The sequence below is a fragment of the Eulemur rufifrons genome, chromosome 18, assembly GCF_041146395.1.
Source record: "Eulemur rufifrons isolate Redbay chromosome 18, OSU_ERuf_1, whole genome shotgun sequence".
Classification (NCBI taxonomy): Eukaryota; Metazoa; Chordata; class Mammalia; order Primates; family Lemuridae; genus Eulemur; species Eulemur rufifrons.
The window spans coordinates 31,766,213-31,790,340 of record NC_091000.1 but is presented as its reverse complement, the minus strand read 5'-3'; the positions used below and the strand labels follow the sequence as shown (position 1 = coordinate 31,790,340).

Genomic DNA, 24,128 nt, shown 5'->3' with positions numbered 1-24,128 from the left:
ATCCAGTTTTGGAGGCAAATATTCCCTGAAGGCCTATGCTCCAAATTTACCCCAACTATGTTTTTATGTGAGTAATTCTGTAACTGAGTTTTACCCGTATACTATGATCACAAATTCATTTTCCTGAAGTTTACATTTTTTTCTCATAGTGTATAAGCCTCTTTGAAGGGAAGCATTGTATATTTTTATTGCTTTGGAATTCCCATAGTTACCTTTAACTTTGGGGTGCATAATCTGTTTATGTGTGTTGAATGAATGTTAAGTACCTATTGTATTGTGTTATGTGTAATAGATAGGAAAGGTAAACACCAGAATGTTAATTTGTTATTCTCCAGGTGGCAAATACTATAGGTGATTTTTACTTTCTTTATAGAAAATAAAAGAATTGACAAAGACCATTTATTATTTTCTATCAGGAAACCCCCCCAGTGTTATTTTATAATAATCTTTGTGCAGCAGTTCAGGTTATTGGGCTGTGAGGGTCCAAGCTAGGATAGAAGTAATAGGAGTGGAGAGGAGACAGGTAGGAAATGTGCACTGAATAGAGACATTTGGTTTGGGTTCTGTTCAGGAACAAAGGTGCTAAAGTTGATTGGGGTTTTGAGCACGTGGAACAGGGTGTCTATACCTCTTTTTCACGATGCTAGCTGGCCACGTTTCTTTCTGACACACAGGACTTACTATGATACCCCTCTCCCCAGTGTGATCAAACGTCTTCAGATATCTTAGGTGCTTTCTGAACCTAAGTTCTGCCTTCTTTGTTATTAGCAACAAACATTTTTAAGTCTTCATTCTGTTTTTTTTTTTGTTGTTGTTGTTGTTTTTGGCTGCCTCCTTGATATATAGGATGTATAAAATGAAAACAAGTATGGTTGATGGATGGGCTTGGTTTCTCCATCCAATTCTCAGAGAAAGCATCTTTATCATCTTAAAATAGTAGAGCATTTTGAAAAATGCCCCAAACTTTTTGTCAGCTCTGTTAAGATAAAATTGACATATAATAAAATTCATTAATTTTAAATGTACAATTTGATGAGATTTAACAAATGTATACAGTTGTGTAACCACCATCACAAACATCATATGGAATATTTCCATCACTCCAGAAAGTGTTCTTATGCACTCAATCCCCTGATTTGCTTTCCAAGTTTTACCTTTTCTAAGTGTGTGTAAATGGAATGATAAATAGTTTGTACTCTTATGTGTTTGGCTTCTTTCACTTAATATATTGGAAACACTTTAAAATTCATCCATGTGTTTATCAGTAGTTCCTTGTTGCAGAATGATGGTGCACTGTATGGATGTATCTATTACAATTTATCAATTTCCCAGATGATGGATATTTAGGTTCTTTCAGGTTTTGGGCTGTTAAAATTGAAGGTGCTGTGAATATTTGCATATAAGTCTTTGCGTAGACATAAGTTTTCTTTTCTCTTGGATTAATACCTCAGAGTGGAATTGTGGGTCATACGGTAAATATGTTTAACTTAATTAGAAATTGCCAAATTGTTTTCCAAAACAAACATTTTGCTTTCTCATCACTATATGAGAATTCCAATTGCTCCACATCCTTGCCAACACTGTTTGTGATTTTCATTCACTTGCATTTCTCTAATGATACTGAGCATGTTTTTATGTGCTTATTTGCCATCTGTATAATTTTCTTGGTGAAATAAATGTTTGTTCATAGATTTTGCTCATTTTTCATTGCTGTTGGTCTTATTGAATTTTACAAGTTCTTTATACTGGTTATAAGTGCTGTATTGGGTATATATTTTGCAAATACATTCTTCCAGTTTGTATTTTGGCTTTTCATTTTCTTAATGCCTTTTGAGCACCAAAAGCATAGTATTGATGATGATTTAAGAACATTTAAATTACATAGTTTTGATATGGCATGATTTATTAGTTGAAACAAATTTTGAAGAAGTTCTTTTCTCTCACCCACAAGAAATATACTTACTAAACGTTATAAAAAGTGATGAGTAAATAAAATTATAGCCTTAAGGTAGAAGACAATGGTAGTAGAATATCAGTTTTTTTTAAATAGTAAAATAATAATTTAAAACTGACATTGGTTAGGGAAGAAGATTTAATGACAGTCATTGTTTACTTAATGAGACTACGACAGAATTTATTCTGAAGATTACTTATAAAAGGGTACATTATTCTCATGTAGCATTTTGTTGACATTGATTGAATTTTCCATTTTTTGAGGTTATATAGTACATTTTGCATAAATTAGAAATGTAGTGTGTATGTGATCTAAAGAGAAGGATTTCGTTTACTGCAGAGGGTGTCACTTGTAGTTTGTGAGAAGCCATAGTTGTTAGGCTAAGGCCTATTTTAAGAAATCTAAATATATATGGCACCTATTTCATTTTGAAAATCAGTGCCAACTTTTAAGAATTATTAAAGTGAAAAGTCTCTGGGGGATTGTTCTTGTCTGAGATCAAAATATTGTCTAAAATCTTTATTTCAATTTTTTTTCAAGGGCAAGGTGGCAGCCTTCATTTATAATAGCTCATTGTTTTCAGTGGCTCTTGATACTAAGTCTTTAACTAGTTTCACAAGTAATATAGGAATACATTCTCATGGTGGAAGATTTTAAAATATACATATATATGGAATGAAGGGTGAAAATTCTTCATTTTCCTCATCTTGAATTCCCTGTCTCTACTGTCAATTTAGGATGCATCCTCCCAGTCACCTTTCTATGCATACAGACACACGTGTATCACTAAATAGACTTTTTTGTTTGCTGTATACAAATAGGATTATTTTACCATTACTTTTTTTTTTTTTGAAATAAACTCTAAAGTTTTATTTTTATGTTATCCCTAGAGAAACAATTACTCATTTTTATTTTGGTATATAACTCGATTATAAGTTAAGGGTTGGCTTCTAAGTACAATCATGTATCTTTAAAAATTTTTTTTTAAATTGACAATTGACAAATAATTGTACATATTCATGGGGTACATAGTGATGTTTTGTTACATATAATGTCCAGTAGTCAGATCAAGGTAATGAGCATATCCGTCATCACAAACATTATCATTTGTTTGTGTTGGGAATGTTCAGTATCCTAGTTTATCTGAAACAATATATTAATATGTTATTAATTGTGGCATGACTTGCTTTTTTAACTTAATAGTTTTGAGTGACTTTTCAAGTCATTTCATGTGGGTATACCTCCTTTTTCAGTGAGTCCATGATGATCTATAGTGTGGATGAACCATAAATTATTTAACTATTCCTTAGGAATTTTAGGTGCCTTTTTCTTTACACTAGTACAGATAGCTTACAGGGACGTTCTTATTTGTATACACTTTTGTGGACATATGAAATATTTCTTTAGGATAGATTTATAGAAGTTGAATTGCTGGGTCAAAGAGTATATGGACATTTTATATTTTGAAATATACTGGCCATTTGCCTTCCAGAAAGGCTTAGAGTGACTTCTTTGAGAAGTGTAGAATTTCTCTTCTTTTCAAAATGATTACTAGGACACTGTTCTCTTTTGTACCTTCATCACCCCCACAATAAGAAATTTTCTGTTCCATTTTATGCTTCCTGATTTTCTTCTTCTATTCAACACTTTACTTACTGGACTTATACTATGTGCTAGGCTCTGTCCTAGGTGCTAGGTTGGAGGATAGCTGTTGCCTTCAATTAAGTTCTAAACTTATAGATGCCACTCTGTGGTCTTGCCACACCGATAGAAGCTGTCATTATACCCTGTTACTATTACTAAGGATTTTTGCAACAGAGACTTGGACTGCTTTTTAGTATATATTATGTCCTGTTTTATATAAATGTTTTTATAATATTCACATTACTAATATTAATGAACTTTAAATGCTCATTAGGTATGTTATGTAAAGGTATGTATAGAGATATAAAGTGTATTATAAAAAGTATGAGACACTTATGTGTCAACTTTTTTTTTCTTCAATACAGGAATGGGTGGGACAAGTGGAAATAAGTGCCCTTTCTCTTATGTACAGGTAAGCGCTGTAATAACATAAGTAAACAGAAATAAAACCAGTGGGAAATTAGTATATTTCATCATATTAAAAGTGTCAAAGTAGCAAAGCTATTTTATACGTTGATTGTGAAGCATCTTTTCTAAGTTTTTTTTATATTGCATCAATTAGATTTTGACATTTATATAAGTCAACGTTTAGAAATGTTAATTCTCAAAATACTTTTGGAAAAGGGTACAGAAAATTTTCTAGGCTATGTTCTATAAAATACCACTTATCAAGCTTGTAGAGAAACGATTTCCTCCTTTCTCAGGGCCAGTAGCATTGAATGGCCACTAGAACAGAACCATATTACGGGTCGAGTATCCCTTATCTGAAATGCTCGGGACCAGAAGTGTTTTTGGATTTTTGGGAATTTTGGAATTGTTTGCATTACACTTACCCAGTTGAGAATCTCTAATCTAAGAGTCCAAAATCCAAAATGCTTCAGTGAACATTTCCTTTGAGCATCATGTTGATGCTCAAAAAAGCTTTGGATTTTGGATTTTTGGATTTGGGATGCTCAACCTGTAGAGAAACAGGTGAATATTTTTTCTTTTCAAAATGTCATTTAAATTTAATCTTCACAATTTCTCATTAGAATTATATGAAACTATATATACACAAATTTTAAGTTTTATTTTTCAGAAAAGATACTTTAAGTATTTTATAACTTAGCTATTTCATCACTGTCTTTTGTTTATTGCTGTATTTTTAGTGTTTACAGCATTGCTGGGCACATATTAGGCTCTTGATAAATGAATGGATGATTAAATTTAAATTCTGAAGTATAAGAAGTAATTTATAAATGTTATTTTTCAGGAAAGATTTTATAATTTATCGGGAACCAAATGTTTCTCCTTCACAAGTAACTGAAAATAATTTTCCTGAAAAGGTAAGAATTTTGAAAGTGTTTGTTAAAGATTTAAGTAAAAGAACTGTTCAGTTGCTACTTTGACCTCCTAAGCTATAATTTTAAGTGACTTTTTAAAATATTTCTGTCTGAGGTTATGGTACTCTGGGTTTTTAAAAGTTTGTATTAATCATTATGGAGTCATCATTTTGTATTTTTTGGCCCCCACAAATCACTGTGTTGAACCCTTTTATAACATTTCAGTAGAGACACTAAATTATGCTGAGACACTAATGTATATGAGGAACTAAACTATTACAGTTTTTTGTCAATATAAACAAATAGTAAAATAACTTGTAAAAATAGGTTCTGCCATTGCATCTGGGAATACTTTGGTAAACTTATGTATTTCCCATCATAAAGATAATTTTACGGGCAAGAGTGGTGGTATACTATCTGGTCATAAAGTAGAAACAACTGAAAAATTTTCTGAAGGCTAGAAAGAAAGAATAACTAATTCAGTATAAGAGAATTTTGTCTTAATTAGCTGTTTTGGAATCATTAGGACAAATTGAAGTGACTTGGGTGTCACCATGCTAACAATGGTAAGGAGGAGAGGAATTGAGTGAAATACTATTATGGTAAGGACTTGGGAGATTCCAAGGGACTTCACCCTAGACCTGGCCTTTCCAGTACAATTTTTGGAATATGACATAGTCTAAACAAAACATTGTGCATTTCTCTTTGCATAAGTAATTCATCTTTTAAAAAGTACTTAGAACTGTAAAGAAGCAGAAGAAATTTCTTTGATTTTTGCCTCTTAGAGGTTAGCATTAATAAGATTTTGGAATATTTTCTTATAGTCTTTTAACTTTCTTGTTCTTTAAGTCATTGAAATTATATTGTTTTCATATATTGGGTCTGTTTTTTGTGATCCTGTAAACATTTCCCCAGGTCATTGAGAATTTTTTGATTTAATGGCTGTATGGTATTTCAGCATGTGGATGTGCCATAGTTTGACAGTGTTGGAGCTTTAGGTTGCTTCTACTAAAATATTTGCTATTTGGAAATTATCTAATATTTCAAAAGCATTAGAGATGTTCTGTTTTGTAAATGTCACATATATATGAGGGTGTGAAATGTATCTTTTGTTGTTTTTAAAATGTGTCTTTTATTTTTCCCTTTTAGGTATTACTGTGTTTTTCAAATGGAAATCATTATGATATTGTCTATCCTATAAAGTATAAAGATAGCTCTTCTGTGTGTCAGTGTAAGTATCAGTTTGTGTTTATATAGGAAATTATATTCTTGAACTATACAGCCTTAATGCAAACAAATCAGAGCAAGTATATTTTGTTTCATTGTAATACAAATATATTTCTGAGAACATTCGGTTACCAAGAATATGAATATTATAATAACTTATTTCAATAGGAAAAAAGGGAGCTAATGGCTAGAGTTTGACTTGTAATTGCCAAGTTTTTTGTTGGTGTGGTAATTTCAATAATAAATATTTACATGCATTTTTAAAGCTGTTAGTGTATAGCTTGAAAGTCCAAATGACTGAGCAAACCAAGCATTTGATTATCTTTGGCTCTAGGGCAGGGTTTCAAACTTTGGCACTATTGACATCTTGGGCCAGATAATTCTCTGTTTTAGGTACTCTCCTGTTGTACACTATAGCATGTTTAGTAGCATCCTTAACCTCTGCACTCTCCCTTGCCCCCATTGTGACGACCAAAACTAGATTTTGCCAAATGTTTCCTGGGGATGTGAATTCCCTCTTCTACATCTTCCGTTGAAGAATTATTGCTCTAGAAGAGCAATGGCCCTTCGTACTGTTATCTGTTATATTTTGTTGTCTGTCCTGACAAAGCAAGTAACAGTTTTTTCTTCTGTTCTTCAGCTAGTAGTGGTGGCCTCTGCATGTGTGTGTCCAAAACATAAATAATAAATAAAAATTAAACTAATGGTGACCAGTAAAGTTAAGTAAAATATGTGCAATATAGAAAAAAAAATTATTGATCCGTTTTGAGATGTGAAAGTCTTGCTGTCTGTATCCTGGACCTTGTCTTCCCCCTCCCTTAGCTAATCAAAATCTAGACATTCCCCTTTGGGAAGGGTAGGTCCGAGAGCCTGCCTTTCCTTTACTTCTAAGTGCCTGTGGTTTGGGTGATGTCAGGAGTGTGTCTCCTGTTACGGGAATCTGGAAATAAGATGGTCCATGAAAAGGAGGTCTCTTTGGGAACTCATTTAGAGGGTGAGCACCCATTATTGATAAATTCTTAAGTACATTTGTTTTCTTAAAGCTCATTGTAATAAATCAAATTTTTGAATTTTTGTTAATTTCCCTGTTTTCAGGACTAGAGTTTTTTTTTTTTTTTTTTATTAAAGGCAACAAAGTCATTCACATAAGCTGCTGCTTCCTTTCAGTGGCTCTGCCTAGAATACATTTTATAAGTTTCTCTTCAGTTCCTTATGTTAAATTAAAATCTGGAGCTAGGTTATATAGTCAAACGTCCTTTTGTTTTCTAGAAACCTGAGGAGAAGTGATTTGTGCAAGGTTACATTTAGTAGGAAAGCGAAGATTAGCATCCACATCTTCTCCGTTGTCAGCTAGTGCACTCTACCATACTGCATTCCTCTTCCTAGCAGTGTTAATGTTTCTTAATGTTTCCCATCCAGGACTTTTAAGGTTGGGCTTGCTGTGTGACATCACTAAGTCTCAGTTTCCACATATGTACAGCTAGAGAAATACTTTATTGTGCAGGGATTAAATAGGAGGATATATAAAGACTTAGCACAGTGTGCGGAATATAGTAATTGCTCAGTATGCATGCTTTAGTTTTTCCTATCTCTATACTTGTTTCACTATTGTGGTACATTTTTGTGTTATTAGTCTTAAAAATGGTAGTGTCTTTTTGCAGTGGTTTTAAAATCCTTAACTGCATGGGCAGAAATTCTAGTTGCTCTCCAGGTAACTTTCTGATTAAATTGAGTTATTGACCATAAGATGTTGCAGATACCTAGTTAGGATTTTAGAAGCCTAAACAACAGAAAGTCACGTTTTTATGCTCTGTTCCTATTTTTTAAAAAAATGGTTGTAGTTAATGTTGCATAAAATTTGTCATTAATTGCAGCTCTCCTTTATGAATTGCTGTATGAGAAGGTGTTTAAAACTGATGTTAGTAAAATTGTGATGGGACTGGACACCTCTGAAGTAGCTGATGAAGACAACAGTGAAATATCAGATTCAGAGGATGACAGTTGCAAGTAAGAATGAAATCCTAAAATATCTTTCTAGTGCCATACTAAGAAACATTTCAGTAAATGTCTTTGCACAACACATACTGAGGTGTTATGGTATTCAAAGTTTCTTTATGCCTGGCACTAATAATTTTACCTAATTTTTATTATGGGACTATTTCTTTTGAAAGTTGATGTCTTTGGTTGATAAGAATTTGTCTATGTAATATAGATGCATATCTGTAGAATAGATTTGGTCGTACTTATATGTGTGTGTATTGTAAAATTTTGAAGTTAACTTGTCGGTTGTTTATATACTTAGTGATGAGAACTATGGCTGGTTTGATTTCCTTCCCTTTGTTTTATTGTTTTTTTTCTTAGATAGTGCTTCCTCTTTTTAGACAATGAAAGTCCCACATAGAGGTTTTAACTGTGTGAAGAACTCTGGGTAGTGCCTCTGTAGATTGTGAGTAAACACCTTTTAACAAAGAGTCTCTGAGGCTTAATTTTTTTTTTTCAGTAAGACGTGCAGGGAAATGGTTAAGAGGTTGAGCTCTGGTTTCAATCCTGGCTTCCTGCTAACTAGACTTGGGGCAAATTACATAAATTCTCTAAGAAGGCTCAATTCTGTAACTATAAAATGAGGATATATATCATATTTCCACAAAAGGGAAAATTGGTGAGAATTAAATGAGATAGCATATAAAGTGCATAGCCTAGGTCCTAGGTATAGCATCCAAACATATTATCAGTAATATTAAGTTTACCTTTTATAAGAACCACCTTTATTCCCATTGAAGCTAAAAGTATATTCTGTTTGTATGAGAGTATAAAGGCATCTTACTTAGTGTGTTACACATTGTAAAGCTAGAGATAGAAATGGAACTTAAGCCTTAGGATATCTAATTCTTTATTATAAAAATACTTTAAAAGATATATATGGTTTTCTCTTAATGTGTAATTCCAGGCATTTGTTGCATATTGCTGATCCCAATTAAAAATTTGACTACCATTTTTTCCTAACTTGAATCAGTGTCTGCTATTGTAAATTTAATTCTAAAATAGACTAATTAACTTTGTGCAGATAGAAATTTTGGTCCATGGCCCTTCTCTCTCAAGGCACCTATGTGATTAAGGCATGGCATTGAGCATAGGGAAAGTTAGGAGAGAGAATAAGGTTGTTACAACCTATTACCTGTAATTGGGGTGGGGGCACTTCTACGACATGCCCTTTGGATGCTGCTGCTTTAATAGTATTAGAAACAATTGAGTCTAGGATGGCAGTTGGCAGGTGAAGTGTAGAGTAGAGGCCAGTAAGCTAGAGAAGTTTACCAGGGAAGGTGAAGCAGGTATTTAAGAAGATGTGCTAATTATTGTGTTCCGTTTTTATTGCTATACTGTACAACGGTAGCCGTAGGAATATGGGTTACCTTTTCATTCCATTATTAAAATTTTGTTTTACTTGGTCACGTCTGACTTAGGGAGGTCAAGGCTTCAGTTAAGGAAGAAGAATGCTATATAACCATGGCAAGATAGATAGGGATGGTGTGGTAATGAGGAGGGAAGACCAAAGATGTACTGTACTTTTGTGCCTGGATTCTCTTCACATTCATATTTGTTGGTCCAGAAGTACTGGAAGTTAGGGTGATTTTCTAATCCAGACTTTAGACAATTGAGGTCTCAAATATTGCTGTATTTAAGGATGTAGATGTGCATATTGTCCTGAAAACTAGAAATTGATTTATTAAGGAGGAATTTGGGATAGAAGAGTACATGCAGGTGCAATTCAGAGCCTCTCTCCCCTCGACCTGTCATTACTTTGTTCCAGTCTCACTGCTCACCTCAGGGTCTTTGCATGTGCTGTTCCCTCTACCTAGAATACTAAATAGCCACATATGGTTTGCTGTCTCCCTACCTTTATTTGTTCAAAAAAACATCTTAGCAAGGCCTTTTCCTCCTACTTTTTATCATTTGAGCCTACATCTCAACACTCACTTTTTCCTACCGTTTTTCCCCATAGCATTTACCAGCATTTAACATACTGGTTACTTATTTAGTTGGTATTTACTCTCGATAGATTGGACATTTCATGTGGGCAGAGTTTTTGTCTGTTTTGTTCACTGCTAGACCCCAGGACCTAATGGTACAGTTGTTCCTTGGTATATTAATATGTGGGGGATTGTTCAGGACCTCCACTTATACCAGAATCTACACATACTCAAGACCCATAGTTGGCCCTGTGGAACCCATATATACAAAAAGCCAACACTGTATGTATGTGAGTTTTGTATCCCATGAATACCATGTTTTCAATCTGTTTTTGGTTGCAAAAAGTCCCGAGTATAAGTAGACTCTTTCAGTTCAATCTCACGTTGTTCAAGGGTCAGTGGTATGTAGTCCCTGGCACATAGTAGGGATGAGTAAATGAATGTAAACTGTAGGTATGTATTCTACAGTGAATTCAAAAGGCTCATGATGGTTTTCTGTTGTGTTGAAGATTATTTAATGTAGAATGTTCTTAATAAAAGGGTTGGTTGTTGAATCCTGTAGATAGATACTTTTGTTGTAATGGAATATTTTTTTAATAGGGACTCACCTGTATATATTGAAAGGGAATTTTTATTTGGAATGTTTTGTAAATGGAATTATTCTACTTATCCAGATTTCACAGTTTATTTCTCTTAGTGTTTTCTTGTTGATTACTGAGCCCGTAAGAATTACCAATAAGTCTCTGACTTCTATCTTATATGTATATACACATACCTACATATACACTTTTATTTATATGTATACTTTTATGCATATGTATACTTTTATGTATATGTCTACTAAAACTTGTGAGAGCTTGCTGGAGTAGTATAGCTCTGACTTTTTGTAGTGTAACTCTGACTTGAGATTTTTAGATGAGGTGAGAAGTTAATTACATGCAAATATGTTTTTCTGCTCCTAATTATGGTTATGTTTCTTCCTTTATAGAAATAAAACTACTACTGCTAATGATGTGAATGGATTTAAACCTTTGTCAGGCGATGAGGTATTTTTCTTTTAAACAGTTTTAACTAGTTCTTCAATATAAGAAAGCATGTGAATTTAAAGTCTTAATTTTTTTTCTTTTTTCTGGTACATTTTCAGTAGAGTCAGGGTCATCTATCTGCTAGTAAGAAATTGGTGACTTCCTCATTATTTGAAGTTTCTTCATTTGATTTTATGGTTACACATATCTCAAACAAAAATGTTTTAAAAGCATTTCTGTGTTGATTGGACTTTCTGACTTTGTTTGTTTAGCACCCAAAGAACAATGGGAATTCTCCTGGCCTTCGTTTGTCTAGAAAGGTTCTTAAGTCACTCAATCCAACAATCTATAGAAACGTGGAATATGAAATATGGCTGAAGTCTAAACAAGGTGAGTTAAAAATATGCATTTTTCATATGTTTGCTTTATGCCAGTTGAAAACTAAGTCAGCCTTATATTGATTTTTTTTAACAGCTCAACAAAAACGTGATTATTCCATTGCTGCTGGCTTACAATATGAAGTTGGAGATAAGTGTCAAGTAAGTGATTTGTATAAAAAATGAAAAGATTTTACTTGAAATCTTGCTTTTTCTAATAGAAACCAAGAAAACAGGTGAGGTTTGAATGTGTTGTTAATTTGGAATTTCAGAGTATATTTATCATGTGTACATTTTAATAGTTAGCAAGTATTTAGCTTTTTGACTTATTTGAATACATTGCTAAAATCTTTTATGTCTAAAACCATGGCATTTTAAGAACATGTAGTGGGGGAAAAGATAGTCTCTTCTATAAATGGTGCTGGGAAAACTGGATATCTATATGCAGAAGAATGAAACTAGACCCTTTTCTCTGGCCATATACAAAAATCAAATTAAATGGATTAAAGACTTAAATCTAAGACCTGAAACTATGAAACTATTAAAAGAAAACATTGGGAAAAATGCTTCAGAACATGGGTCTGGGCAAGGACTTCTTGAGTAATATTCCCAAAGCACAGGCAACCGAAGCAAAATTGGACAAATGTGATCACATCAAGCTAAAAAGCTTTTTGCACAGCAAAGGAAACAATCAGCAAGTGAAGAGATAACCCACAGAATGGGAGAAAATATTTGCAAACTACCTGTCTGACAAGGAATTAATAGCTAGAATATATAAGGAGCTCTAGCAACTCCATTGGGGAGAAAAATATGATTAAAAAATGGGCAAAGGATCTGACTAGATATTTCTCAAAAGAAGACATACAGATGGCCAACAGGTATATGAAAAAATATTCAACATCATTAGTCTTCAGAGAAGTGAAGATCGACACTATAATGAGATACCATCTCACCCCAGTTAAAATGGCTTTTATCAAAAAGGCAGTAATGAGTGCTGGCGAGGATGTGGTGCTCGTACACTGTTGGTGGGAATGTAATTAGTGCAACCACTATGGAGAACAATATGAAGATTCCTCAAAAAACTAAAAATGGAGCTACCATGTGACCCAGCAATCCTGCTGGGTATATAGCCAAAGGATGGGAATACAGTATATTGGAAAGATATCTGCACTCCCATATTTTTTGCAGCACTATTCACAATAGCCAAGATACAGAATCAACCTAAGGATCCATCAGTGGATGAATGGATAAAGAAATTGTACATGTACACAATGGAACATTGTATAGCCACAAAAAAGAATGAAATCCTGCCATTTGCAACATGAATGGAACTGAAGAACATTATGTTAATTGAAATATGCCAAGCACAGAAAGACAAAATCTCAAATTTTCTCACTCACATGTGGGAGCTAAATATTAAAAACAATTCAGCTCTTGGAGACAAGAGAGTAGAATGACAGTTACCAGAGGCTGGGAAAGGTGGAAAGGAGGGCAGGGGATAAAGTGGGGATGGTTAATGGGGGCAAAAATATGGATAGATAGAATGAACAATATTTGATAGCACAACAAAGTGACTATAATCAACAGTAAGTTAGGGTATACTTTAAAATAACTGAAAGAGTGGAATTGGAATGTTCCTAACACAAATGTTTAATAACTGAGGGTGATGGATACCGTAATTACTCTGATTTGATTAGTTCACATTGTATGCCTATATCAAAACATTACATGTACCGTATAAAGATTTTTAATATACAGCTATTATGTACCAATAATAATTAAAAATAAAAAATTAAGAAGGCCAGGCAGTTAATTCTAGCACTCTGGGAGCCCAAGGAGGGAGGATCGATTGAGGTCAGGAGTTCCAAGACCAGCCTGAGCAAGAATGACCCCATCTCTATTAAAAATAGAAAAATTAGTTGCGTGCAGTGGCATGCCTGTAGTCCCAGCTACTTGGGAGATTGAGGCAGGAGGATCCCTTGAGCCCAGGGATTTGAAGTTGCAGCGAGCTATGATGATGTCACTGCACTCTAGCTGGGGCTATAGAGTGAGACTCTTGTCTCAAAAAAAATAAAAATATGAAATAAAACTATAGCATCCCATTACATGATCTTTAAAAACAATTCAGCCTTTGGTATTGCTTGTTTCAAAGAAGTAACAACATTTTAGATATTTAGGTGTTTTCATTAAATTGGCAAATAATTTATTAAAATTGACTTTATAGATCAATTTGTTTATGGAAATCATTCTGAAAGATTTTGATACATAGATAATGTTTATTGTAGGACTGAGGAAGTGAGCCATAAAAGAAGTGTTGCCATTTATTTTGAATAAGGCACTACCCTGGACTTGAGTAGCTAGCTGATGGTTGAAGGGAAAAGTTGAATTAGATCAGTTTCTCAACCTTGGGTGATTCTTGACCCCCACTCCCCCAGACTTTTGCAACGTCTGGAGAAATTTTTTTTTTCATGTAGAGACGGGGCCTCAGGATCATGCTGTATTGCCCAGGCTGGTCTGAAACTCCTGGCCATAAGCGATCCTCCTGCCTCAGCCTCCCAAAGTGCTGGGATTATAGGCATGAGTCACCGCACCCAGCCACTAAAGACAGTTTTATTGTTACAACTGGGAGGGTGCTACTGACATCTAGTGGGTAGGGGCCAAAGATGTGACCAAACATCCCTATAATGCACAGGATAGCCTCCCTTCTCTGTCTCCCTCCATTAAAGAATTATCTAGTCCAAAGTGTCAATAATGCTTAGGCAAGAAAGACCCTGGATAAGATAATTTACAAGGTCTCTTTTCTATTCTTTGTTTATGGAAAAATACTACTATCTCAAAAACCAAACCAACTCCTCCAGATACACAAAAAATACTATGTGGAAGTTAATTTTCATGAGAAATGGTTTCCATTAAAAAGTGTTGCCTTTTAAAAACTACTTGAAAACAGCCATTGGCGAACATTTCTTCTTGACTTATGGATAAATTGGTTTTCATGAAAAGTATCTGACCAGAATTCTATTTGGGGCGTCAGTCAGTGATGGGCTTTACCTTAAGAACCTTTGATAGTTCTGATTCTGGGGTATTTGAAAGGTGAGGAAGAAGAGGATCCAATTCATTCATGGGCTTCCTTACGGGATTGTCAGGAATGCTTTATAATTGTAGAACAGAGTTGTGGAAACTTTAATATTAATACATTGTTTTGGAAAACTTGAAAGAGAACAGAAGAGAAGATTAAATCCAGGGCTTAGAGACCTCTCTCCCCTCAACAGAGAAGATTACTTATCTAATGTTGTATCACTAAAATTGTGTTGTTATTTTAAATGAAGCATATTTCCTTTGAGGTTGAAATTGCTTTTGGTAAAGTAGATGCTGTTTATAAAGTAGGGTAAAGCAGATACTTGTTTTAATTTTTTCCTTTTTGGAGTATTTTGTTTATTTCTGTTACTTGACCATTATATTTGGATAAAATCTAATTGAAATCTTAAACTGAGATGACTCACAGGTGACTTTTGTTTACTAAAAGTATATAAGATGTTTAAACTTTTGATAAAATTAAGTTCAGAAAAGTCTTTTTAATTGTGAAACTCTTGAAGAGAGGAAAGAAAAGTATCCTATTGTGAATGATGAAGAATGAAACATCAGCTTGAGGACTTTGATATATAGTAGTGCCTTGTATATTTTACTTCCGGTGCAGTGATTGGCAGGTGCACAATTCAATTTGTGCTGTTTGACTGTAGGAAGAAACCTTAAGGCTTACTCTGTTATGATTTACAATTGGGTAGTGCTAATTGCACAGTTGATGGATAGGGTGAGAGAAAGATCACAGTTACACATTTTTAGTATTAGAAAAATGGACAGATGATAGTAATTATAGTAGTAATTGCTCTCCTTTGTTCAGTGGTTGCTTGTGTGCAAGTTGATGTCCTTTGTGTGTGTCATGTGCACTCTTATTCCATCTCCCTCGGTTCCGTGATGTAGGTACTATTGATAGCTCCATTTTGCATAGGAAACTGAAGTGAGAGATAAGTTGCTTGCCAAGGTCATATTGCTGGTAGGTGGAAAAGCCAGGCCTGGAAGCCTGGGGTGGGTGGGGCCACAGCCCTGCCTTCTGAACCGGGACATGCTGCCCCTCTTGTTTGGAGCCTTAATAGATTGTGTTCCTATTTCTTCTGGAACTATTCAGAAAAAATAATTTAGAAAAATTTTGGAAGGATAAAGAAGAAAAATTTTTCTTTCTTTTAGGTAGAAGTATGGAGGTCTTTGAGGCTAGGGAGACGGATTGCATTGTTCACCCTTTTGAACTTATGTTGTCTTTACTGATAAACATTTGTTTTCTCTTTAATTGAAAACAAAATTAAATTTTACAACGGACCATTAATGCAAAGGGAGCAAGTGACTGATTTTTATTTCTGGAATTGTTCAACAGGTTAGGTTGGATCACAATGGAAAATTTTCTAATGCTGACATTCAAGGAGTTCATTCTGAGAATGGACCAGTTTTGGTTGAAGAACTGGGAAAGAAGTATGTACTACTTTTCAGCTAAGGCATTTCATTGCTTCTTCCATTTAGTCTAATGTAATCATGAGTGTTATTAAATGGCCCTGTGTATTTGCAAATTCACTGAAAGGTATTGCACATGTGTACAAAGTATGTTCGTTTAGACCTTTAGAAAAATAGTAAATGTGCACATTTAATATTTTGCACATTGGCAAATTTTGAATAAAGAATACTTACTGCTTACTGTATAAAATGTGCCATTCTTGGCCGGGCGCGGTGGCTCACGCCTGTAATCCTAGCACTCTGGGAGGCCGAGGTGGGTGGATCGTTTGAGCTCAGGAGTTCGAGACCAGCCTGAGCAAGAGCGAGACCCCACCTCTACTAAAAATAGAAAGAAATTATATGGACAGCTAAAAATATATATAGAAAAAATTAGCCGGGCATGGTGGCGCATGCCTGTAGTCCCAGCTACTCGGGAGGCTGAGACAGGAGGATCGCTTGAGCTCAGGAGTTTGAGGTTGCTGTGAGCTAGGCTGACGCCACGGCACTCACTCTAGCCTGGGCAACAGAGTGAGACTCTGTCTCAAAAAAAAAAAAAAAAAAAAAAGTGCCATTCTTCACAAAGGCAATTGGGGAAAGACGAGATTGTAAAGTGCAGGCATTGGAGAACAGGGATTCATTTCTAATTTTATTCAATGCTGCATTGCATGTAGTTAGTATTCAGTAAATGTTTGTCAGATGGAGTAGTAAAATATTGTTGACTTGGTATTATACAGTGTTATTTTAGAGCACCTTTTGTTTCAGTGCTACTGCCTTTATTGAAGAAAAAGATAATAAATTACTCATTAAACTTTATTGTGGAAAATTTTACATTATAAACATACACACATGTACAGAGGATAGTACAGTGAACCCAAGTGTAACCAACACCTGTTTTCATCAGCTCATAGCATTTAGCAATATTTTCGAATCTATTCTCCCTAATACTTTATTTAAAAGTGGAGATGAAATTGGAATATTTTAAAGCAAATTCAGAAATCACACCACTTCTCCAGTTGATGTTTGTATGTGTCTCTATCAGAATAAGGGCCTCCCTCCCCACCTTAACTACAGGCCATTATCATATCCAACAGAATAACATTACTTCCTTACTTATTTAATCTTTTGCTTAGATTGTGATTAAAGCCTTTAGTCTTCTGTTTTTTTTTAAGTTAGAAAATATGCTTTTGAATTATGTCATTTTATTTGATTAGAATTAGTTCTGAGTTGCTAAATGCTCTTTGTACTTAAATTCTAATTTGTTTTTTATGTAAGAACTAAAACAGGAAATTCTTATATAAGTTGAAAATAAAATATGCATAATATTTAAGTGTTCTTACTAAGAATATTTTAAGGTATTACAAGTTTTCTTCTTCCTTTTGAAGACACACATCAAAGAATCTGAAAGCATCTCCCCCAGAAAGCTGGAACACAGTGTCAGGGAAGAAGATAAAGAAACCTTCCACTTCTGGTCAAAATTTCCATTCTGGTAAGAGCACATCAAGTCGTCATTTCTTTGGGATAGGGTTGGTGGTATTTGGGATTGTTTCTAATAGGAAAATTATGAGGTATTTTTGGGTTCTTGTCACAGACATGGATTACAGAGGGCCAAAGAATCCAAGCAAGCCAGTAAAAGCCCCATCAGCACTACCTCCTCGACTACAGCATCCTTCGGGAGTAAGACAACATGCATTCTCTAGTCATTCTTCAGGGTCACAGTCTCAGAAATCCTCCAGTGAGCACAAAAATCTTAGCAGGACACCCTCACAGACCATAAGGTAACCTTCCTGAATGCAAGAGAAGTGGAAAGCAAGTGAGAGGCATTTGCTGTATTTGCCACATTACGTGCGTTTAAATTGTTACAACTTCTGATTCATATACTTGTTTAGCATAGTATTAAAAGTATTGTTGATGAAACACCACGTGAGGATTACAGTTGTCTACAATCCTGTTTAAACAAAGCAAGATAATATTACAGGGAATGAGACCTTTATTTTTAAATGGCCTTTTCAAATGATTTGGGAGATTTTATTCCAGCAAAATCTTAATGTGACACTTGATAGTTTTCTGGTGGTTTGTAATATGGTAAATACTGGATTCTGAATTGCATTCCTAATTCCTTGGAAGGTGAGAGGATGCTCCCGTTTGTACAGGATCTTAAGCCAACCAAAATTGTTGGTTTACTTTGTTCTGATAAGTTTTGATTGTGGTAATGTCTCCAATACTGAATGGGGTTATAAGTTTTAGATCTGTGTAATTACAAATATCATCAGCATTCTGACTGAATATCCAGAAACAGGTGAACCCAAGGGTCATAATTTTCCTGTGCGATGTGGATTTTAATTTTTCCTTAGTCTACTCTTTCTGCTTAGTAGTTTATAGTCCTTTGGAGGAGATTTATTTGAGAGGGTGTGTCTTAAGTTGAGACTGTTCTCTTCATGCAGACATGGCCATGGCTCTTGTGGGTGCTGGAACCTTCCTAGTTTACTGTGGCCAATGCCTTCTCCGCCCAAGTGCCTCCTCCTCAATTGCCTGAAGAGCTGTAGCATCAGCTTATATGTGCGCCAAGTGCTCTGGTTTTAGTTCCTTGATTTCTGGCATTTGGGCATACCCTCGCTTGGGAATGCACTTAACATTTTTTGTCATGAAAGATGTTTTATGTAGCATCTTCCAGATAGAGTTATGGGGCTGTTGTAACAAAAGTACCACAAACTGGTCAGCTTAAAACACCAGAAATTTATTCTCTTATGGTTGAAATCAAGTTGTTGCCAGGGCTATGCTCTGTCTGAAGGCTCCAGGGGAAAATCTTTTCCATGCCTACTCCTACTTCTTTTCCAACTCCTACTTCTAGGGTTGACTACAGTCCTTGGAGTTCCTTGGCTTGTAGGTGCAATCACTTTAATCTCTGCTTCTGTCATCACATGGTGTTCTCCCCATGTGTCTGTGTCTCTTCTCTTCTTATGAGGACACTAGTCATACTGGGTGTAGGGCCTACTGAAGACTGCATCTTAACTTGATTATGTCTGAAAAGACCCTATTTCTGTAAAAGGTCACACACACAGGTTCCCAGGGTTAGGTACATGAACATTATCTTTTTGAGAGATATAATTCAATCTATAACAAACACTAATACTTCTAATCCATTACATTTTGTCTGTTAAAAATTATTTAGGATAGGAAATTAATTCATATTGTTCAAAATCCAAAACATTCAAAGGCTTATTTATTTTGTATAGTCTCCTTCCTTTCCATATTTTCCCATTGATCTAGTTTCCTTTTGCAGAAGCATCCAGTATGAACAAACCTTTGTGTATCCTTGCAGGGATACTTTTTACATGTATAAGAAATACGTGTATATTCATAATCCAATTTTTTTGGACGTTCTAATGAGAACAAGTGATTCAAAATCAGTTATAAGACATACCTTATCTGTCAAGATTGTTTACTACAAACACAACCCTGAGAAATGCCCTGGGTAAAGAGTGATGAGAGCCTTGCATTCTTGGCACACGCAGGGACACTTGGGCCCATGGTAGGTTACCTCTCCCAAACAGAATTTGTACCACCAATCAGCTAGTTGTGGCTGAAGTTTGTTTGGACATTGATCAAACTCCACTAGTACCTCGTGGTAGCTTACCCAATATAGGCAAAGTGTATAAGAGATTAAGTTATTTTAAATATTGACCTTGGAAACCTAAAAGTGTAAAGTAATTAACTATAGGAAGGTCATGGGCAGAAATGAGATTTTAATAAAATTCTCATTTTTTGGTAGACTAGAAAAGCAGCATTTTTTTTCCTTGACACAAGGATACTCTCTCGTAACTTAAAGATTAAAAAAGGAAATACACATCGACTACAAAATGGCTAATTTACATATACTTGTTTATCACAAACTAACTTCATATCTTTTGTGTTTCTGGTGTTGACTCCAATCTTGTATGAATTGAGAGAATGCTCAGACAGATGTTTCATATCAACAGTACTTTTAATTCAGTGCTATAGAGAAGTATTATCTTTGTCTTATTGGGATCCTTTTTTATGTGTGTTAGCTATATATTACTTGCTATGTAAAAACACTTGATGGTATGTGACAAGTCAATGGGTTAGAGAATTTGACATTGTGACTGTGCATAGGAACCTCTTGGTATTTGTACTTAGCCATAGGTTAATGTGCCTTCGCCACTAAACATGTGAGGGTGAATTTTACTAGTATATTAAAACAAATTTAGAAACTGCTGATTGTTAAATATCTAAAGTAAGATTTTAAAGAAACCTAGTCGAATTTTATAGTTAGAATTTTATAGCTAACAATCCAATTGATTAAAACCCATTAAAGTTTATTTCTAATATTTAACACAATATTAAATTCTTAAATTCTTCAAGTTATAGAGTAAAAAAGAACTGTATTGCTGGGTATGAGACCTTCATGGCCTCTCACTTTTTCATTTTTTCCTCATTGATATTTTCTCCTGCTTTGGAGAAAACAAAATACCACGAAAAAAACAAGCAGGATTGCTATCTATGCTTTCATTAATGTGGATATGCAAGAAATATTATTGCTGAACATCTCTCTCCCAGCTAGGTGAAAATAGAAAGGGGTGGTTTTCTCTATGTGGTAGGTGAGGATAAGATGAAAACCATACAGTAGTGGTAATTTTTTTTGGGTGGTAGGAGACAGTGGTATGGTGATGTTAATTTTCCAGAGACTCTTGATGCTTGGTGAGTCCTCTTTGGCATCTTTTACCACTGGGGTTTGAGAAGGACTGGTCTAAGATTTTGAGGGTCCAGATTTGCGGCTCAGCTTTTTTTGCCAGTACCCTCAGGATTGACACCTGTCCTGTTGGAATTGGAGTGTGAGATTGTAAGTGGGACTGTCCGAGGACATGAAATGGCTATTCTTTATTTCAGAGGTAAAAAAAAATTAGAGTCGTAGTGTACGTCCTATTCTTTTTAGGAGGATGGTATCTCTGTACTGTGACAAACAATATATTTTTCCTTAGAGGTTTTGGATTTCCATTTCCTACTATTGTGGAGCTATTAGACATAGTAGAAATAGTGTCCATATTGCCTTTAATAATTATAAGCCATATAAAAACATTAGGGTTGCATTTTAGGCTGCCAAACTCTGTTCATGAATTTCTTGTCATTTTTCTTTGACCAAAATTGTATTGAAGTGACAGTAGTCTTAAATCTGTGAGGTTAGTTTTCATCCTGGTACATTTTAGTTTTTCTTTTTTCAGCTCTCTGTCTCCCTTGGTGGTGTCATCAACAAGTGGAGGATGGTCTTGGTGTCTCATTGATTATTTCTCTTCACTTAGCACAGAAAATTAGAATGCTTTTGAGACCTAAATTAATAACTTTCCATTTTTTTTGAGAGAGAATTCTTATGGAAGTATTGGAATATGGTATAACAAATATATTCAGTGCTTAACATTTCTTCCCTCATGAAAAGGGGGGAAAAAAACACCTCAATTATTTTCTGTATCACTTGGAAATAAGTTTGTTCCTTCTTGACTCTGCAAGGTAGCCTTATGCTACAGGACCTTCCATTTGCTAAAAATTTATTAACCAGGTGCCAAAAGTTCTGAAATGTCACAGTGTAGCTAAATTAGTCAAATATTTATATTGCAAAATAGATCATTTTATCTTAGGAACTCAATATCTTTTGTCTTTCTTTTTCTGACAATGTTTTATTTGACAGAAAACCTGATCGTGAGAGAGTTGAGGATTTTGATCACATGAGTCGAGAATCTAACTATTTCGGCCTTTCCCCAGAAGAGCGCAGAGAGAAGCAAGCTATAGAAGAATCTCGTTTACTCTATGAGATTCAGAACAGAGATGAACAGGCTTTCCCAGCCCTTTCCGTATGTATAAAAAGAGATTTTAAAAGTTATTATTTAGAAGTCTCTTAATACAGTTTCTGTATATATTAAACCATAGCTTCTAATGGTAGACTAATAATTTTTAAACTGAACCTTAAAGATGGTGTAGTTGTCCCTTCTCACATTTTTCTTGAGTAATAGGAAGTCCAGAGATACTACTGAAAAGTTGGTGACAGAGTTTAGGCAATTATATTGGTTTGCTCACTTGTAGTATTTAGTGTTTTCTTTTGAACCAAAACATGTTTAATTTGCGAGCAAAGTAATTTGCAGGTTCACAATTTAGTTAACCCATTACAAGATGCATCCATGAAATGAGGAAGCCCTTTTTACTGCTTGTTGAACACACCAGGACCTGATACGTGCAGTGAGAACTGTCTCTCAGAGTGTTCGCTGTTGGAGGTGGTAGCACACGTAATCCTGTGGCTCTGTCCTTGCTCCCTGGGTCAGACACTGGGCTGTGATGGATGCTTCTCTGATGAAAGAAATGTTCTCTACCTTCAGGTTTCTTAACTCTTTGGGGGGAGTCAGAAGAGAAAACTGTTCTCATGTAGAGTGAAGTATGTGCTCTGGGAGGTGGGTTTATTGGTGGCACAGGGGAGGAGTAACTATTTCATTCTTGTGACTGAGAGCCCTGTGCTTATGGTCTATTAAGTCTTTTTAAGTTGCACCCAAATGACCTTTGATTCAGAATGGTGGTTGGACACTTTTCTTAACAGTGGATTAAACAGACAAAGTGGAATGTTATGGGAGGCTACCCAGTGTACCAGTATAAAACGTTAAAGCCCCACACATTCAGTTCTCTGTCTCTAGTCTCTGTGGAATTCCTTAGAGGTTTGAGGAGCTCAGTTGAAAACAGCTCATCTGGAATAGTAGTGCAATCTGGCACAGGGGTTGGAGTTCAGAAATTATTGGAAGAAGTGCCTGAATCCATTTGTGAATAGGCATTGTTTGTGTGCTAAATACATTTATCTCTCACGTCACATACATCATTTTTCCATCATGTTTTTTTTAATAAACAACTACAAATCTTTTAAGCTCATGTCTTTTTGGTTTTTTTCTTTTCAGTTAGTGAATTGTGAAAGTACAACTACTATAATGTGGGGACTGATTGTCAGTTTTTTTGTTGTTAAAAATGAGGTCTCTGTACTCATCATGTTTAGACTAAGGAGTTTGATCCAATATTGGATTTGATATGACTCATGTTTGTCTTCTAGAAAACTCCTGCTAGAGAGGGCTGAGATCCTCTTCTCAGCTGTGTGAAACATTTATTTGGAGTGCTAGAACAGAAACCTAGAACGTTCAGTGATAATTTACCTTAAAAACCTGACTTATTCATCCAGTCCCTTTGTTTCACCAACTGGAAGGTTGGATCTCATGCAGAGCTTAAGTGATTTGCTAGAGTCAGTAGCATTTCAGTGATGAGAATCCTAGTGTACTGTATCTGCTAATTTGCACTTAGGTTTTTTTCCACCCACACATGAAGGACTATGACTCTACAATGGCTTTTTTGGAAGGTTGGTATGGAAGATGCTATTGTTTGTGCAAAGAATGTAAGTTGCAAGGTGAGGGTTTGGTCTGGGTGGCTTCCTGAAATGGGGATATGAAGTCTTCTACTAATTTAGGCTGAAATTTGATTGCCTAATCCTTTTGACTCAGTAATAAGACTACTGATCTAGAGTATATATGGACTCTAGATCCTGTCTTTTGTAGTTTCAGAAGTATAAAAATAATAGGGCTATGAATTCTGAGATTTTTAGAAGTCTGAGGAGTAAATTTCATTACAGAGCTCTTGCTTATATATTTGTGGATAAACCTTTAACACAAAATAAAGTTTTGTTCATTTGGGTTTTGTTCATTTTAAAGAGCTCATCAGTCAGTCAGTCAGCTTCTCAGAGTAGCAACCCAAGCGTCCAGAGAAAGTCATCACATGTAAATGATAGAAAAGGAAGCAGGCGGAGAATGGATACGGAAGAACGAAAAGACAAAGGTAAGTTATTTCACCACTGGTTTAAAGTTATGTATTGGGAAAAGAACACTTTTTAAGTGTTTTAAGTTTATTTAATGTCAATTTATCTAATGTCACATATCTGACTGTTGCTGAGGAACATTGATTCAAGCAAAAGCATGTAAAATGTTCTGACAACTACATTGACTAAATGTGGTTCAAATAATACTTGAGTTTTCTCTATCTAC

The 24,128-nt window shown here is 35.0% G+C and overlaps 1 protein-coding gene across 1 annotated transcript in view; it reads left to right on the top strand.

Moving 5' to 3' along the window:
* The window catches only part of OTUD4 (OTU deubiquitinase 4), a 39,155-nt gene that overhangs the window by 9,023 nt on the left and 6,004 nt on the right, over nucleotides 1–24,128 (top strand). The window contains exons 4-15 of the mRNA XM_069492891.1: nucleotides 3,964–4,010; nucleotides 4,851–4,923; nucleotides 6,070–6,151; nucleotides 8,022–8,154; nucleotides 11,104–11,161; nucleotides 11,413–11,530; nucleotides 11,615–11,679; nucleotides 15,944–16,038; nucleotides 17,439–17,542; nucleotides 17,645–17,831; nucleotides 21,755–21,917; nucleotides 23,799–23,922. Of these exons, the coding sequence (XP_069348992.1) occupies nucleotides 3,964–4,010; nucleotides 4,851–4,923; nucleotides 6,070–6,151; nucleotides 8,022–8,154; nucleotides 11,104–11,161; nucleotides 11,413–11,530; nucleotides 11,615–11,679; nucleotides 15,944–16,038; nucleotides 17,439–17,542; nucleotides 17,645–17,831; nucleotides 21,755–21,917; nucleotides 23,799–23,922 (1,249 nt within the window). The remainder of the gene's footprint in view (nucleotides 1–3,963; nucleotides 4,011–4,850; nucleotides 4,924–6,069; nucleotides 6,152–8,021; nucleotides 8,155–11,103; nucleotides 11,162–11,412; nucleotides 11,531–11,614; nucleotides 11,680–15,943; nucleotides 16,039–17,438; nucleotides 17,543–17,644; nucleotides 17,832–21,754; nucleotides 21,918–23,798; nucleotides 23,923–24,128) is intronic.